Here is a 17,660-nt window from a genome sequence, read left to right as displayed (position 1 = left end):
ACAGGCCATAAACTAGAGACGCTCTACTTCTGAAAAAAAAATAATATATATATATACCCTTTTTGTTATCCTGTAAAAGTTTATTAAAGTGTTCCGGTCTCTAAAAAATACTTTTGGCGTATAAGTGTCTGCACAACTGCTAGATGTAGTGGTGTAGGTGATAGAAAATATATTTCCAGCACTCACCTAGTCGTATGCAAGTTTGTGTCTTTATTCACAAGTTGACTAGCTAAAGAAGGCCAAAGTGCTGAAAGTGTCATTTATACCATATCAAGACACAAACCTGCATACAACTTATTGAGTGCTAAGAAAATATTTTCTACCTAATTAAAAAAAAAAAAAAATCTAAGGTTTTCAAAGGTTCATTTGTTGGGAGACCTTAGTGTTAAAACCCCCACCAATCAGTAGAACGAGCTGAAAAAGCACACCTAAAGGGGTACTCAGGTGGAAAACAATGTTTTTCAAATCAACTGGTACCAGAAAGTTATACAGATTTGTCAATTACTTCTATTGAAAAATCTTAATCCTTCCAGTACTTATCAGCTACTGTATGCTCCTAAGGAAGTTGCATTGTTCTTCTCTGTCTGACCACAGTGCTCTCTGCTGACACCTCTATCCGTGTCAGGAACTGTCCAGAGTAGGAAAGGTTTACTATGGGGATTTGTTTCTGCTCTGAACAGTTCCTGACATGGAAAGAGGTGTCAGCAGAGAGCACTGTTGTCAGACAGAAAAGAACTATACTGCTTCCTCTGGAGCATACAGCAGCTGATTTTACACTAGAGTACTCCTTTTAGCACTTGACTCCCAAGCTCACAGCAGTCTCCATCTAGCTTCATTGGACAGTCCAATATACTTATATCACAATTAGTCATCTGTCATGTTGACATGGACCTCAAACAAATAAACTGGGGTAAGGTCAATGGCTGCCAAATTTTTTTTTTAGATGGGACATTTATTAGGGAAATTCTGGAAAGACTGAAATAAAACAAAGTGGCCTTTGTAAACTGCAAAGCAATTTAGAATTTTCTAAGACAGTTTACAAGGTCCTCAAACTGACATAACTTTCTAAAAGTCAAGTTGCACTCCACCCAGGGTTCTAGAAGTATATGAGTGAAATACAGTCACACAGATATTCTATATCAAGGCAGGGTGAATGCCATTTTAATGCAGTCCAATATCTTGACTATATGAAGAATTTAAATCAATTGTGCACTCAGCTTCTTTGGTCGACCATGGTGAGGCCTGTTCTGAGTGGAACCTGTCCTGTGAAACCAGTATCTAGTCTTTCCCCCTGTGGTTCAGCTCAGTTTCAGGGCCTTGGCAATCTTCTTATAGCCTAGGGCATCTTTATGTAGAGCAACAATTCTTTCTTAGATCCTCAGAGAGTTCTTTGCCATGAGGTGCCATGTAGGTGGCACCTATCCCCATTCACACCGGAGACCACATGACACCAGAAAGGGATAAGGGCCAATTGGGCCCAAATGGGCATTTCCACTGGCTGTGTGTTGAGTTATTTTGAGGGGACACAACATTAAACACTGTTATACAGGCTGTACAGTCACTACTTTACATTGTAGCAGAGAGTCATTTCTTCAGTGTTGTCACATGAAAATATGTAATGAAATATTTAGAATAAATGTGAGGGGTGGGAGATACTGTACATGAAGATCTATGGAAAGAACTCAAGGATAACATCATTACATTTGTAGGGTGTGATCGCTTTGGGTCTTTTTCATACACTTCTCGAAATTGCAGAATGTTTGTCTTTAGGTCAAGTCCGGGATGCTGCCAACTCTTAACTGGTGTAAAGTTTTATTCCTTTGTGCAACAAATTTCCTTTATGTCCCACCACAAAACAGATCATACACATAAAATTGTCTTTATTGTAATAATACCAATCTTGTAAGCAAAATGTATCCATGTAGTAAGATGTAAGGAAATACAGACTTACTGTATATACTTGAGTATTAGCCGACCCAAATATAAGCCGAGGCCCCTAATTTCACCCCAAAAACCTAGGGAAACCTATTGACTCAAGTATAAGTCTAGGGTGGGAAATAAATCATCCTCCCCCTCCCCTATCATCATCACCCCCTGTTATCATCCCCCCTTGTCATCATCCCCCCCCCTGTCATCATCCAGACCCCCCCCTGTCATCATCCAGACCCCCCTTTTGTTGTCTACTCACCTCCCCAGTTGTTGCTCTCTCGGTCCTTTCTTTAGCTGCAGGGATCATCCGCATTCCGGTGGGGAGGGCGAGCTGGTTCGGGCCTCTTCTCCGCTCCGGGCCAGCCCTGGACTAGTGACGCTGCATTGATGCTGCCAGGCAGGGACATCTGTGCGCAGCAGACGTCAGTGTGCAGGGACGCCCCTGACATCACGGACGTCTGCTGGGCACAGACATCCCTGCGGTCGTCACTAGTCCGGGGCCGGCCCGGAGTGGAGAAGAGGGCCTCCGGGTGAAGATGGATGGCCCGGACCAGCTCGCTCTCCCCACCGGAATACCAATGGTCCCTGCAGCGTAGATGGGCGAAGATGGACGGAACTGCCATATCCCTCCCCCACTGGTATGCCTGAAGATTTTTTAATTTTTTTATTTATTTATAATTTTTTTGGTGCTCACTTGAGTATAAGCCGAGGGGGACGTTTTCAGCATGAAAAATGGTGCTGAAAAACTCGCCTTATACTCGAGTATATACGGTAACGTCAGAGAAGTATGTGCTTTAGATGCTGCCCAGGCATGGAACATGTCTATGTGGAATTAGATCAGACATCAGGAAAAAGAGAGGGTGGGGAAACAAACAAGTGCCAAGTGCTCCTGCCCCATGTACGTATAGATGGGGTGGTGTTAACATCCAAAGAGCTACAGGGACCGCTCAACTCTTTCTAGGTCCCTGAATCTGATGTGAATACTTCAAAAGAATCCAATCGCCTGGCAACTTCCAAATTCCCCTCTGATAAAAACTGGAAATGGCGCCTTTGAAAACACCAGTTCCCGCTTCACACTTCCGAGCTGTTTTCTTATCTTTGTTTTGAAGACAGTTATGTGAGAGGTGGAAGTGTTTCTTCATTGTGAATCCCCTCAGTGCCTCTATTATTCCAGATTTTGTCTTACTGCTGTTTTTGGCTGAACTCTTTTTTTTCCTTTAAATGATATCCTTTATTTATTTTATTTTATTCTCTAAGGCCTCTGCCAGCCATAGGCTTTCTGCTATACTGTTGTGTCACTTCTGCAAACCAGAGCTTTTCTTTTGTTAGTGATATTTTATATGCACCATAAGAGTGTAATACAGCCAGGATCTCCTTTACTTAAAGGGGTATTCTGCTGCTCAGCGGTTTGGAGCAAACTGTTGGAGCCGGCGCTGGCAGCTCATGACGTCATATCCCTGCCCCCTCATGAGGTCACATCCCACCCCCTCAATGTAAGTCTATGGGAGGGGGGTGACGGCTGTCACGCCCCCTCCCATAGACTTGCATTGAGGGGGCAGGGCGTGATTTCATGAGGGGGCGGGGTTATGACATCTCAAGCTCCCGGCACAAGCTATGGCGTTTGGAACAGTTTGTTCCAAATGCTGAGCAGCGGAGTACTCCTTAATGGTCTATTCACACGTACAGTATCCTGTGCAGATTGCGCAGGATTTCAAGCTGTGTTCAGTCATTCAGTTTACATTGAAATCTGCAGCAGAAAATCCTGCACATTAAATCTGTGCAGAATACTGTACATGTCAATAGATCATTAAAGTTTATCTAGCAGTGAACAGGTACCATGGACAAGTCACAATGCATGCTCCTCAGAGATAGGGAGTTTTAATATACCATTATTAACATAAATGAATATAAAAAAAGTAAAATCATTCTTACTGATTCTTTATGGTAAAGTCCTCTGTCTGCGTACAAGGGAATAAGCTAAAAATGTATACAAAGCTATTTGGATTAGGCCCCAACATGTGTCATTTCTTGTTGTGCAGGCCATTATTTTATACTGTTAGTCATGGTCAGGTAGAAAGGTTTGTTCTTCACCATCTGGGTCAGCCCACAGGTCACTTATTATGATACTTATTAGGTTTGTACACTTGACATAATGGTTAGACAACCACACTAAGGTTCCTGGACTATGCAAAGACAGATCCTAAGAGTAAATCCTTAAAGGGTAGCTCCCACCATCCCTTTTCTTTTTTTCTCTTTCTGTCCCTGCCTATTGCTCATCTATCCCTAACCACCGCCCTGCCTTAAATTTTTTTTTTTTACTATATTAAAAATGCTTTTTTGTCTGCATGGTAGTGTGCTCACTACCAGGCAGACTTCCCAGCAGGCGTGGCGTCACTGATGTCTCCTGGGGGGTCCGACTTCCGCCCTTAGTTCAACTATACAGGGTGCCTCCAGCTGTTTCACCACTACAACTTCCAGCTTGCCCTGACATCTATTGGCTGTCAGGGCATGCTGGGAGTTGTAGTGGGGAAACAACTGGCGGCACCTGTGAAAACAGTCTCAGCCGCAGGTGCCACACATCCTGCTCCCCCAGACCCCGCCGCGCAACACCCCCACCATCCTCCGCCTGCCAGAAAAAGACATTCCACTCCCCCAAACTCTGCAACTCCATCACCCCCAGACTCCGCCGCGCAACACCCCCTCCCCCCTCCCTCCGCCCGCCCCAAAAAGACATTCCGCTCCCCCAAACTCCGCAACTCCATCACCCCCAGACTTCGCCGCGCTACTACCCCCACCCCCCTCCCTCCGCCCGCCCAAAAAAGACTAGTGCAGGGCAGTCCGCATAAAGTTCACCTTACTCCGGGAGCCCGGGCCGGTGCGTGAGGACAGGGAGCCGGCGCTCATCCTCTTTGTTCAATGCACTCGCTCCCTCCTGTCTGATTGACAGGCAGGGAGCAAGCACAGCCTGACTGAATTCAGACCGATTCTCGGCCGGCATCGGTCCGAATTCATCTGTGACATCACAGCAGGCTGCATCCGGCCACTAGGAAGGAGACCCCTAGTGGCCGGATTTCAAAATAAAAATAAGGTGTTTTAATAAAAATAAAAAAAATTATTAAAGTGTATTAGAAATATGTTGTAGTACATCAGTACTACAACTTATAAAAAAAAAAAAATTCATGACAGTGCCCATTTAAAAACATAATTTCTTTTAAAACATTGCACAACCAGATTCACATCCATAGGGACAATGCAAAAATATATATTGGACGTGTCAGTGGCATAGGGCAATTCTTTACGTTTTCATTGTTCTTATTATGAAAAAAAAAAACTGTTTCTGATAGGTATTTATTAAAATGTTTGCCCCTTTCCACTTTTGCTCAAGTCCCTCTTTTTCCTCTGTTGAGAGAGCTTCTAAGTTTGGGTTCATATATATCAGGCATCTGGCATAGTTTCCCTCTGGTGTGCACCGGAGAGAAACTGATGCTAGAACTGATCCCATTCATTTGAATGGTACAGTTCACAATCATCCAGTGTCTCAATTTTGATGCCTCATGGTTGGACACGCCAGAGGGCACCGGACAATAAAAGGCAGCTTGCTGCATTCCTCTGTCCGCTGTGCCGAAACGATGGACGCCGGATGCCATACAACTGATAACAACTTGTCATCAGTTGTGGCATCAGTTGTGTTGAGATCTAGGCTGAGTTCACCTGTGCCTGATGCTGGACATATGTGAACCCAACCTAAGCTGATTTGTGACAAGTGTGTGGTTAGTGTACATCCTACTCGAGTCAGTTGGTGTAGAGAGTTTTATAGGCCAGGTAATGTGACAATGAAAAAGTATTTCCAAGAAAGAATTGCCTGGCCTATAAGACTGCTATCGTCAGCAGGCTGTCTCTTCAAGGAGACTATGTTAAAGGCATCTCACCCAGCTAACCAGCATAATGCTATGTACTTTTGAGGGTCAATATCCCTGACAATGATTTACAGATGACTTGTCAAGTATGGTTTAAAATCCCTAATCATGTTTCATGCTTCTATGGTGAGACATTAAAGGGGTACTCTGGTGGAAAGCTTTTTTTTTTTTTAAGTGAACTTGTGCCAGAAAGTTAAACAGATGTGTAAAGTACTTCTATTAAAAATATTTATCTTTCCAGTACTTATTAGCAGCTGTATGCTACAGAGGAAATGATTTGCTTTCTGAAATTCTTTTTTGTCTTGTCCACAGTGCTTTCTGCTGTCAGGAACTGTCCAGAGTAGCATAGGTTTGCTCTGGGGATTTTCTTCTGCACAAGACAAGACAAGACAAAAAAGAAATTCAGAAAGAAAAGAATTTCCTCTGTAGCATACAGCTGTGAAAAAGTACTGGAAGGATAAAGATTTTTTGATAGAAGTACTTTACAAATCTGTTTACCTTTCTGGCACCGGTTGATTTAAAAAATAAATAGATAATGTTTTCCACCGGAGTACCCCTTTAACTTACATGGTAGCTACCCCCCCAACAGGTAGCACAGGAGAGCCAGAGGACTGCTTTTCATACCAGTTTGGATCCTTGACATACTAAAGTTATGATGTGTAGTAGGGATCGACCGATATCGTTTTTTTAGGGCCGATAATCGGTGGAGGTTAGGGCCGATAGCCGATAACTTATACCGATATTCCGGTATAAGTTATCGGCTATTTATCCCCCCGCGACACCGCTGCAGATCATTGCTTTAAAGCGGGCGCTTTTAATCAATGAACTGCAGTGACTTTTGCAGTGCCATAGACCGCAGCCGCCACCCGCTTCTCTCCCCCTGCCTGTCCGGGGGTCCTGGGACCTATCACCATCACCCACCCGCCGCACCGCACCAAGATAGATTACAGCTAAAGAATAATTAGAATTGAGTGATACAGAACCATAGGCTGCTTCATAGGTGGCTTGAATTCAAGACATCATGGTGTTTGCCAGCTGGACAAATGATTTCCATATAACTGTACAATGGTCCTAGTGTTGGGATAGATGGATATTGTTGGACACCATCGTGCACCTAAGTTCACGTTAGCAGGGTCAGTACTAGTTTTTAAAGAAACCTTGGCACGTTCTAGTGTAAGCAGCGTGAGATCTTTTTAAATGGGATCTTTGTAATGTCTATTTACTACTCAGCGGGTAGAAATGATAAATCTACTGTCTTACATATATGAATTTGTTGGCTATTCAGTATTGTGCATCGTTTTGGCTCCATCATCTAGTATCAGATTTAGGATAACATTAAAAAGTTGAATGAAACATTTCAGTAATTCCCTCAGTTCTTATAACTGCTGTGTGCACATGGGAACAGGGATACATCAGTCACCAGCTTTATACATGTAAATGGAACAATTTGACTTCAAACTCACCATATGGGGTGGCGTTTTAACCCTTTCACTGCCAAACGTTTACAAATCGCTACATTTTAAGTCAGCACCGCAACACTACAGGCCTAAAGAGGAGTTTTTCAGGAATAGAATGTTTTTTAATTCATATAAAATAAGCTGTTTTTTTCTTCTTGTTTTTTTATTTTTATACATAACATTGTTTATCACCATTGGATTGAAGTGTTCGGGTCCTGGGTTTAAAGAGGTATTCCGCTGGAAACATTTTATTTTAAATTAACTGGTGCTAGAAAGTTAAACAGATTTGTAAATGACTTCTATTTAAAAATCTTAATCCTTCCAGTACTTATCAGCTGCTGTATACTTCAGAGGAAGTTATTTTCTTTTTGACTTTCTTGTCTGTGTCAGGAACTTTCCAGAGTAGGAGCAAATCCCCATAGCAAACCTATCCTGCTCTGGACAGTTCCTGACACAGACAGAGGTGTCAGCAGAGAGCACTGTTGTCAGACAGAAAAGGAATTAAAAAAGAAAAGAACTTCCTCTAGTATACAGGAGCTGATAAGTACTGGAAGTACTAAGAATTTTAAATAGAAGAAATATACAAATCTGTATAACTTTCTGGCACCAGTTGATTTAAAAAAAAAATAATAAAAAAAAAAATGTTTTCCACTGGAGTACCCCTTTAATTCTAACCAAGGATAGCTTCTGCAAAGAATCTGTATGTTCTCCTCATGTTTCTGTGGGTTTCCTTTTGGGCTCTTCTTTGCTTCTTATGGAATTCTACATCTCAGATGTGGAAAGAAGATCATGAGCCCTTTTAGGGTGCTAGGACTGAATGTACAGAGCTGTAGAATATGTTGGTGCTATATGGGTCTTTGTAGCTAGATGTGTCACAAGTAAGGTGTAACAACTACAAATTCCACCAATACCTAAAACAATGTCCAATGACACATCTAAGTGGGCTTGATAGTTTATTACAACCTATTAATAGTGTAATGTAAAAAATAATCATGTATTGCTGCTTTATAAGCCTGGTTTAATTTAATATAGCAGCAGTATTAATATTTTTCATATATATATATATATTTATTTTTTAGGTAAAATATTGTTCCGGAGGAGCCATATACGTGATGTAGCTGTGAAAAGACTCAAGCCCATTGATGAGTATTGCAGGGTAAGAACATTGTACTGATATGAGCATTGTACATATACAGTGGTCTCTCAAGTTACAATATTAATTGGTTCCAGGACGACCATTGTATGTTGAAACCATTATATGTTGAGACCATAACTCTATGGAAACCTGGTAATTGGTTCTGAAGCCACCAAAATGTCATCCAAAAATAGGAAAAAGTGGTGTCCAAAGGAGCAGCTAACTATGTCATAGGTTAAGAGTAGTACAGAACATGTAATACCACCCTGTAATGTAGGGGGCGCTATCAGACAGGAATTCAGTGCATGCACTTCAGTAATACAGGTGTTTTACCAGTGAATGCCCATTCTGATTGGTCAGTTCTTCCAGCCATTGACAAGTTTCACAGATCTGGGCTGTCCGTAGCATTGTGTTGAGTCTGGTTTCAGGTTACATTAGTCCAAAAAAGACCATTGTATGTTGAAACTATTGTATTCTTATCTCAGAGACAAAAAGAAACATGTTTATTTTACATACTCACACATTAAAAACATGTAACGGGATGGACGGGTCCAGTAGGCGACAGCGGCTGTTGTTTCGCACTGGTGTTGTGCTTCGTCGGGCCTCCACGGAGGCCCAACGAAGCACAACACCAGTGCGAAACAACAGCCGCTGTCGCCTACTGTACCCCCCCCTGGACACGTCCATCCCGTTACATGTTTGTAATGTGTGAGTATGTAAAATAAAGCCCAAGAAAGAAGATTTGGTGAGTCGCCGACGGGTTTCTTTTTGTCTCTGAGATAAGAATTGTTGACTGCTGTATGACGTCTGAGCACCACTGCACTACAATAGACAGTTATCCTTTTACACCCAGCCTAATAGGTATGCAGAAGTAAGCAGTGCCGAACTATCTTTTTTTTTCTGAAACTATTGTATGTTGAGGCCATTGTAAGGTGAGGGATCACTGTACCTTATTTGTGTAACCACTGCATTACAGGTAAGGACATTGAATTGATGTTAGCACTGTGCATATACCTTGTGTAACCGCTGCATTTTGGGCTCTTCTCTCTTTGTAGGCTCTAGTTAAATTACCGGCACATATCTCACGATGTGAAGAAGTCTTGAGGTTCTTTGAAGCTCGGCCTGAAGACCTGGATCCACCAAAGGAGTAAGTGTACATTTTCTATTGGTTCATTCTACATTGTTTTATTTTTTATTTTATTTTTTACTTAAATATATATAATTTCCCGCACTCACAGTGGCAAATGTTTTTTTTGCTCGTGGCATCAATGTCTGAACAGTGTGGTGCCAACACCTGGCATTCCATCTGACCAGCTTTTTGGCAGAGCCACGGCTGGTGTATACATTGTGTATTGGTGGTGCCAGTTTACTGCAGCTCTGGTTAAAGTGGATTGGAGCTATGCTGCCGATCAGACATTGATAGCCTAGCCTATCTTTCTGTCTGTATATTCGGTCTTTATAATCTTATGAAAAATCCATAAAAAATAAGTTAGGCAACATTTTAGTCCATAAGCGAGCAATTATTATTTTGGGAGTTAAAGGGGAAAACTTATTTTTTTTTCAAATTAACTGGTGCCAGAAAGTTAAACAGATTTGTAAATCACTTAAATCTTAATCCTTCCAGTACTTATTAGCTGCTGACTACTACAGCGGAAATTCTTTTCTTATTGAAACACAGAGCTGTCTGCTGACATCACGAGCACAGTGCTCTCTGCTGACATCTCTGTCCATTTTAGGAACTGTCCAGAGCAGCATATGCTTGCTATGGGGATGTTCTTCTACTCTGGACAGTTCCTAAAATGGACAAAGATGTCAGCAGAGAGCACTGTGCTCGTGATGTCAGCAGACAGCTCTGTGTTTCAAACGGAAAATAATTTCCACTGTAGTATTCAGCAGCTAATAAGTACTGGAAGGATTAAGATTTTTTAATAGAAGTCATTTAGAAATCTTTTTAACTTTCTGGCACCAGTTGATAAAAAAAAAAAGTTTTTCACTGGAGTAACCCTTTAAATAACATACCTTCTTTATTAAAACACTAGAATCAATTAATGGACTGGGACAATGTTTACCGATCAGTGTGTCTCCAGCTGTTGCAAAACTACAACTCCAGCACGCCCGGACAGCCTTTGGCTGTCCGGGCGTGCTGGGAGTTGTAGTTTTGCAACAGCAGAAGGCACACCGTTCGCAAAACTCTGGACTAGGATGAAAGTGCCGTGATCAATAAAATTAGTACCCAAATTAGTACCCAAGCTAGTATATATCCATGCATCTTGGTTATTAGGCCTTAGGGATTTATCCAAGAGAGAACATCCCTTAAAACCGAAGAGTACAGGCTGAGAGTAGTCATTTATTATGTGGCTGTAATCCGTGCATTGGGATATTGCTAACCATAAAGCGACATTCTTTTAATTCTGATTCATATATGAACAGTGTATGGCGACCCTCTTAGTTTATCATATTACAGATAGAGTAGAGACTGTCTAAGCACTGTCTGCTCACAATAATAGAGACGACTGATTTATCTCTACATTTTCTTGGATCCCTGCAATCTAGGTTTGACTTATTATCTTTTGATGTATTGCTATGATTCCTCATTACCATATGCTTGGATGAATATACTGCTAGGTTCTATACTGCTACTATCTGCCTACTAAATTGTGTTATTTATTTTTCCATTGGCTTTATAGGGATTTAAATAGGGATTTATAGGAACTTTCCTATAAAAGAGTTAAAGCATTTGCCTAGGGCATTTATCTAGTTTATTATAGAGTGTTACAGCTTCCATTGATCAATAGGTGTATGTCGCTGGGGGTCTGCGACGCCCACTTATTACATGAACTGGGATCCCAAGTCTGACTGGAGCTGCAGTCGCACATGCACATTCGTGCTCCGCTCACTGTTTATAGGACTTAGGGGAAAGCTAAGCAGTTATCGCATACATTCACCAATCCACAATATCACAAGAAAGTGGGCACAACTATATCGAAGGTGACACTCTCCAAATAAGCCCCAAACTAGTATTAGAAACATGTAAAGAAGAAAAGAGGGCTTTCTATATTAAAAGAATAGTGCAGTGAAATATAACTTATCCCCTATCCAAAGAATAGGGGATAAGGTATAGATCGTGGGGGGTCCGATCCTTGGGACCCCTTGATCTCCTGAACAGGGCCCCCGGCAATCTGCCGGAAACGGCCAGTCCAACCTCCACAGGAAGCTGCGGCCAACACGCCCCCTCCATTTATCTCTATGGGATATATGGGATAACTCAAGACATTGCGGCAGATAATCGTATAAAAATATATACTTTATTCAAATAGATTAAAATTGTGTGGTGGCCCAGTACGGGAGGTGTTACCCTGTGCTCCTGTTGTCCTGTCAGGCAGCCTCCTTCAGTGTCCCCAAGGCCCCCTGCACTTTTTCCCCCCTTGTAAATATGTTTTACCATGTAAAGTGTTATAAAATGTAATGTTGCTTTAAGAGTTACACCATGGGATATGTCATGTGATTGTTACCCAGGAGGTACCAGTGACCAGGTGATCCCAAGAGTGACCTATGGGCTCCCTGCTAGTCTCCCCCATATAAGTCCTGGGTGGAGCTAGCTTCTCTCTCTTTGAGCTCTGCTGGGCTTGTTGGGACTTATAGTAGTTGTGAGGTCCAGGGCAGTCGTGCCTATTGTGTGTGTCCAGAGTGTTGGAGGCCTCAAAGTCCAGTCCTGCAGCCACCATCAAGTCAAGTAAGATAAAGTCACAGCTTTATGAGTCAAGTCAAGTCAGTCCCTGTCATCTGTAAAGTCAGCGTGGTCTGCATTCAATTGTCCAGTCCTACTATAAGTCCCAACAAGCCCTTAAAGGAAAACTCTGATGCAGCCTCCCCCCCAAAAAAATTAATGCCATAATGTAGCCCATTAAAATACCTTTTGATGGAGCCCTCAATTGTGTAGAAGGGCCCAGCCGTTTTCACATTATGTGCCTGGTCCGCGCTGTAAAAACTACATCTCCCAGCATGCCCGCTTGTCACATCCAGCCAACTCCTGCCTGTATCTCCCCTGCTCTGCCCCCTCCAGAAATTATAATAAATCACGCCCCCTCTGCGTTTGCTGAGCTGAGCCTATGGCAGCTCAGCTCAGCGCATATATGAATATATTAGTGAGGGGGGAGTAGCCGACTCCGGGCTGGGAGGCCGGCAGAGCCCGCAATGACTCATGGGAGGTATGAGTCACCGGGCTAAGTTGCCGGCGGAGCGCTCGGAATAAGCGGTCGAGCGTCATCAAATGCAGGTAAAAGACCCAGCTTCCGGTCAGCAGAAAAATGCAGGAGAAGACCGGGAAAGGGGCCATATGGAAAGCGCAAGTATATTAGAATGCTATATAACTTTGCTTGATGCTTCTTTTGCCCCAGAAAAGATTTGCATCGGAGTACTCCTTTAAAGGGGCACTCCCCTGGAAAACATTTTGTTTTTTAATCAACTTGTGCCAGAAAGTTAAACAGATTTGTAAATTACTTCTATTTAAAAATCTTAATCCTTCCAGTACTTATCAGCTGCTATATGCTCCACACAAAGTTCTTTTCTTTTTGAATTTCCTTTCTGTCTGACCACAGTGCTCTCTGTGACACCTCTGTCCATTTTAGGAACTGTCCAGAGCAGGATAGGTTTACTATAGGGATTTGCTCCTACTCTGGACAGTTCCTAAAATGGACAGAGGTGTCAGCAGAGAGCACTGTGGTTAGACAGAAAGGAAATTCAAAAAGAAAATAACTTCCTCTGGAACATACAGTAACTGATAAGTACTGGAAGGATTAAGATGTTTAAATAGAAGTAATTTATAAATCTACTTAACTTTGTGGCACCAGTTGATTTAAAAAAAAAAAAAAAAAAAAAGGTTTTCCAGGGGAGTACTCCTTAAGGTCTCTGCGTCACTGGTCACCTCCTTGGGCCCTGGCTGAACTGTATAGACTTTACCAACTGACTACCCTCAGTAAAGCTACTGTTATCTGTAACTTGGCGTCAGAGTCTTGCCCAGGATCCAGCGGTAAACCTTTGGGTGGTTATAGGCTAAACCACGTCCTGGCGTCACGAAAACAAGGGGTTAATGCCGACTGCCTCTAGGGTAACAACATCTGCCCTGCACCACACACCCCGCCACCACAATTGTGTGTCACATTATTACATAAATAACATGAAAAAGACAAAATGGCAACTGGAACACAAGGGGAGACAGTGGTTGGGCAGAGAAAATGTGCTAAAAAACACATAGATAAGGTGCAATGCTATCCAAAAATCTAAGATATGTTCACATGTAATGTGGGACATAGACCCTTAGGAGTTGAAAGTGACAAATATAAATTGGATGTGCAAAGAGTTGCAAAAATGGCAGCCGCAATAGTGAACAATACCTACATGTAGCAGCAACAGCAGGACCAAACCACTGAACACCCACCCCTACAGCCCTTTTCGGAACACCTTCCTTTTTCTGGGGGTCCTGTGTAGAGGAAGACTGGGGATAAGAGTGGGGCTAAGATGTCTTAGCACCGGAGTACCCCTTTAAAGTTACTATTGGCAACATCACTACTGATCCTCTACACAGGTTTCGAGCTCTTTATGAGCTATGAACCAGAATATTAGAACATTTTGGTGGAACATCTACCAGAGCTTCCAGCTGCCACTTCTGAGGTTTACTATTGGGCCATATTATTTTTGCATACACCTTTGATGTTATGTATTTAAATCTGCTCCCCAGGCCAGGTTTAGAAAATAATATTTTTCTACCAATTTCCATTGTATTTTTCATATGCAATGCCTTTTAATATAGTAGACCTTTCTGTGAAGCTGGTGGCCCACTTCTACATATCGAAATATTGGGGAGGTTGTTATTCTTCTCATTGAAGTCATCCAATTTTCATTACACTGTATTAGGAAGACACAATTTCTGGGGGATCCCCCCCCCCCCACTAACCCACTAAAACATCTCCGTTTAACTGCCAAGAAGATGAAAGAGCCCCGACCTGGAGACGTTCTCCTAACCCTAACAGAAGTCGGAGCTCCCTCTGCCCTCAGGGTGATTGAACTGCGATCAGTCAGTTGTTGCGACACTAACCTGACTTAATTACAAATCTATTACCATGCAAATGTCTCTGCTGGGGTCTGATGTCGGCTCATTTATCTTTACCTCAATATCCTGTTCCTTCCTGCATACTTACAATTAGGGCAATGAGTAATGGAAATTATTTTCTAAAAAATAATTATTTTATTAACCTCCGTTGGCTATATACATTGGGATCATTCCCGGACACTGGCCTCTAATGGCAGGCGGCAAAGCATTCGTTAACATACATTGATCATTGATGTCCATTAGAAAAAAGAAAAAAAAGACACTGCCCACAGCAGACAAGACTTATATACGGAAAAAAAAGTATGCCAACACATACTGGCTTGAAATATGCCAAAGTACATAACTTTTGGCATGTGCCGGGAACATGTGCCTTCCTGTTTTCCTCGTGCATACATCGAATATACTGTATTCAAATAATGGGACGTGAGCAGAGCTTAAAGGGGTATTCCAGGAAAAAACTTTTTTTATATATCAACTGGTTCCAGAAAGTTAAACAGATTTGTAAATTACTTCTATTAAAAAATCTTAATCCTTTCAGTACTTATGAGCTTCTGAAGTTAAGGTTGTTCTTTTCTGTCTAAGTGCTCTCTGATGACACGTGTCTCGGGAAACGCCCAGTTTAGAAGCAAATTCCCATAGTAAACCTCTTCTAAACTGGGCGGTTCCCGAGACACGTGTCATCAGAGATTACTTAGACAGAAAAGAACAACCTAAACTTCAGAAGCTCATAAGTACTGAAAGGATTAAGATTTTTTAATAGAAGTAATTTACAAATCTGTTTAACTTTCTGGAGCCAGTTGATATATTAAAAAAAAAAAAGTTTTTTCCTGGATAACCCCTTTAAAATCAGATAAAAAGTATTTAATATATTATAGATTTATAGATGTTTTCATGTTGAAAAATAAGTTTCTGCTTAGTTTTTTTTAGTAAAAAAGAACATCACATTCAATGAACAGTATTTATTTCCGGCACAGCAAGATGTTAAAGGGGTACTCCAGGGGAAAACATTTGTTTTTTAAATCAACTGGTGCCAGAATGTTAAAAAGATTTGTAAATTACTTCTATTAAAAAAATCTTAATCCTTCTAGTACTTATCAGCTGCTGTTTGCTTCACAGGAAGTTCTTTTATTGTTTAATTTCCTGTCTGTCTGACCACAGTGCTCTCTGCTGACACCTCTGTCTGTGTCAGGAACTTTAAAGAGCAGCGTACCATTGCTATGGGGATTTGCTCCTGCTCTGGACAGTTCCTGGCATAGACAGAGGTGTCAGCAGCGAACACTGTGGTCAGACAGACAGGAAATTAAAAAATAAAATAACTTCCTGTGAAGCAAACAGCAGCTGATAAGTACTGGAAGGATTAAGATTTTTAAATAAGAAGTAATTTAGAAATCTGTTAAACTTTCTGGCAGCAGTTGATTTTAAAAAAAAATTAATAATAATGTTTTCCACTGGAGTACCCCTTTAACTGAAAGTCAATAAGGAATTATGAAAGGCCAAAACCACTTAGAGCTGTGGCCTTCAACCTGCGGGCCTCCAGATGTTGCCAAACTACAACTCTCAGCATGCCCGGACAGCCGCTGGCTGTCCGGGCATGCTGGGAGTTGTAGTTTTGCAACATCTGGAGGTCCGCAGGTTGAAGACCACTGACTTAGAGTTTTTTCACTCTTCTTGGGGTCTTGGAAAATGGCCACATGCTGAGACTATTTTATTTTATTTTTTTTTTTTAAATGCCAACACTTAAACCCACTATTTTTCTTAAAAGCACCACCATTTTTTGTGTTTTTTATTTTTGTTTGTTTTCAGGTAAAAAAAAAATTCATGCAAATAATTGGAAACCGAATCTAAGGCAGACTATTTTTAGATTGTTCTTAAATAACTGGAGATAATGAAATCCCCCATCTGGACATCATTGTAAGATAAGACCATGAATCATGAGATAAAGCCAACTATAGTGATCACAATAGTGAACTGGACATTTCCCACATCACATTGTTCTGCATTCTCTTATAACTCGCTAATCAATCTATCAGGATTCATTTTCATTGACATTTTGCAGACCACCATAGAGCTGCTTTCATGTCTAGCAATCCTTTATCAGTGGAGTTTTCCTAAGTGTCTGGGATGATTCTCCCGCTATATGTGTGGGAAAATGTCTTGTCTGGTGAGTTAGAGGGCCCCCCCGACTGTCCTTGTCCTGTGAATAAAATACCGACTATCTCCTCTTTACTACACCTCATTTATTTCCTGCTTTTAATTATCAATTCATTTTATTGCATTCCTTTTGAATACACTTCTGGCTTTGGCTCAAAAACTGCAAGTTTTCCCAAAAAAAAAAAAAAAATGTGTGTAAACCTAGCCTTACTAAATGTTCCATCTTTTAGGATTTTATTTAGACATGCCCAGTTTTTAAAAAGGTGTAACAAGTACCGTATTTTTCGTCCTATAGGACGCACCGGCGTATAAGACGCACCCAATTTTTAGGGGCAAAATCTAAAAAAATAAAGATTTTGAACCCAATAGTGGTCTTCAACCGGCGGACCTCCAGATGTTGCAAAACTACAACTCCCAGCATCTGGAGGTCCGCAGATTGAAGACCACTGCAGGAGGAGGTAATACTCACGTGTCCGCGCCGCTCCGGACCCGTCACCACTGCCCTGGATGTCGCTTCATCGCTGTCCCCATCGCTCCGGAACGTCTCTGCTGCCGTCCGGGTATCCTCGCTCTCCGTCGCCGTCATCACGTCGTTACGCACGCCGTACGCGACGACGTGATGACGAGGAAGGAGAGCGCCGGCCATACAGGGGATCCCTGAACGGAGAAGACACCGAGGAGGCAGGTAAGGTCCCCCCCGGTGTCCTGTAAGCACTAACCCAGCTATTCAGTCGGGCTGTTCGGAACAGCCCGACTGAACAGCCGGGTTAGTGTCACTTTCCCTTCAGATGCGGCGGTCAGCTTTGATCGCCGCGTCTGAAGGGTTAATACAGGGCATCACCGCGATCGGTGATGTCCTGTATTAGCCGCGGGTCCTGGCCGTTGATGGCCGCAGGGACCGCCGCGATAGGGGTGTATTCGCCGTATAAGACGCACCGACTTTTTCCCCCCAGTTTTGGGGA

At 42.2% G+C, this 17,660-nt stretch overlaps 1 protein-coding gene across 3 annotated transcripts in view; it reads left to right on the top strand.

Annotated features, from left to right (window-relative positions):
* The window catches only part of SH3PXD2A (SH3 and PX domains 2A), a 373,845-nt gene that overhangs the window by 169,730 nt on the left and 186,455 nt on the right, over nt 1-17,660 (top strand). For all 3 annotated transcript variants that reach the window (XM_056529706.1, XM_056529705.1, XM_056529708.1), the window contains exons 4-5: nt 8,383-8,459; nt 9,494-9,585. In XM_056529706.1, the coding sequence (XP_056385681.1) occupies nt 8,383-8,459; nt 9,494-9,585 (169 nt within the window). The remainder of the gene's footprint in view (nt 1-8,382; nt 8,460-9,493; nt 9,586-17,660) is intronic.

Source organism: Hyla sarda, chromosome 7, assembly GCF_029499605.1.
Source record: "Hyla sarda isolate aHylSar1 chromosome 7, aHylSar1.hap1, whole genome shotgun sequence".
In the NCBI taxonomy this organism is placed as follows: Eukaryota; Metazoa; Chordata; class Amphibia; order Anura; family Hylidae; genus Hyla; species Hyla sarda.
Note: the sequence above shows the minus strand (reverse complement) of the source record. Positions and strands in the feature narration are given on the sequence as shown.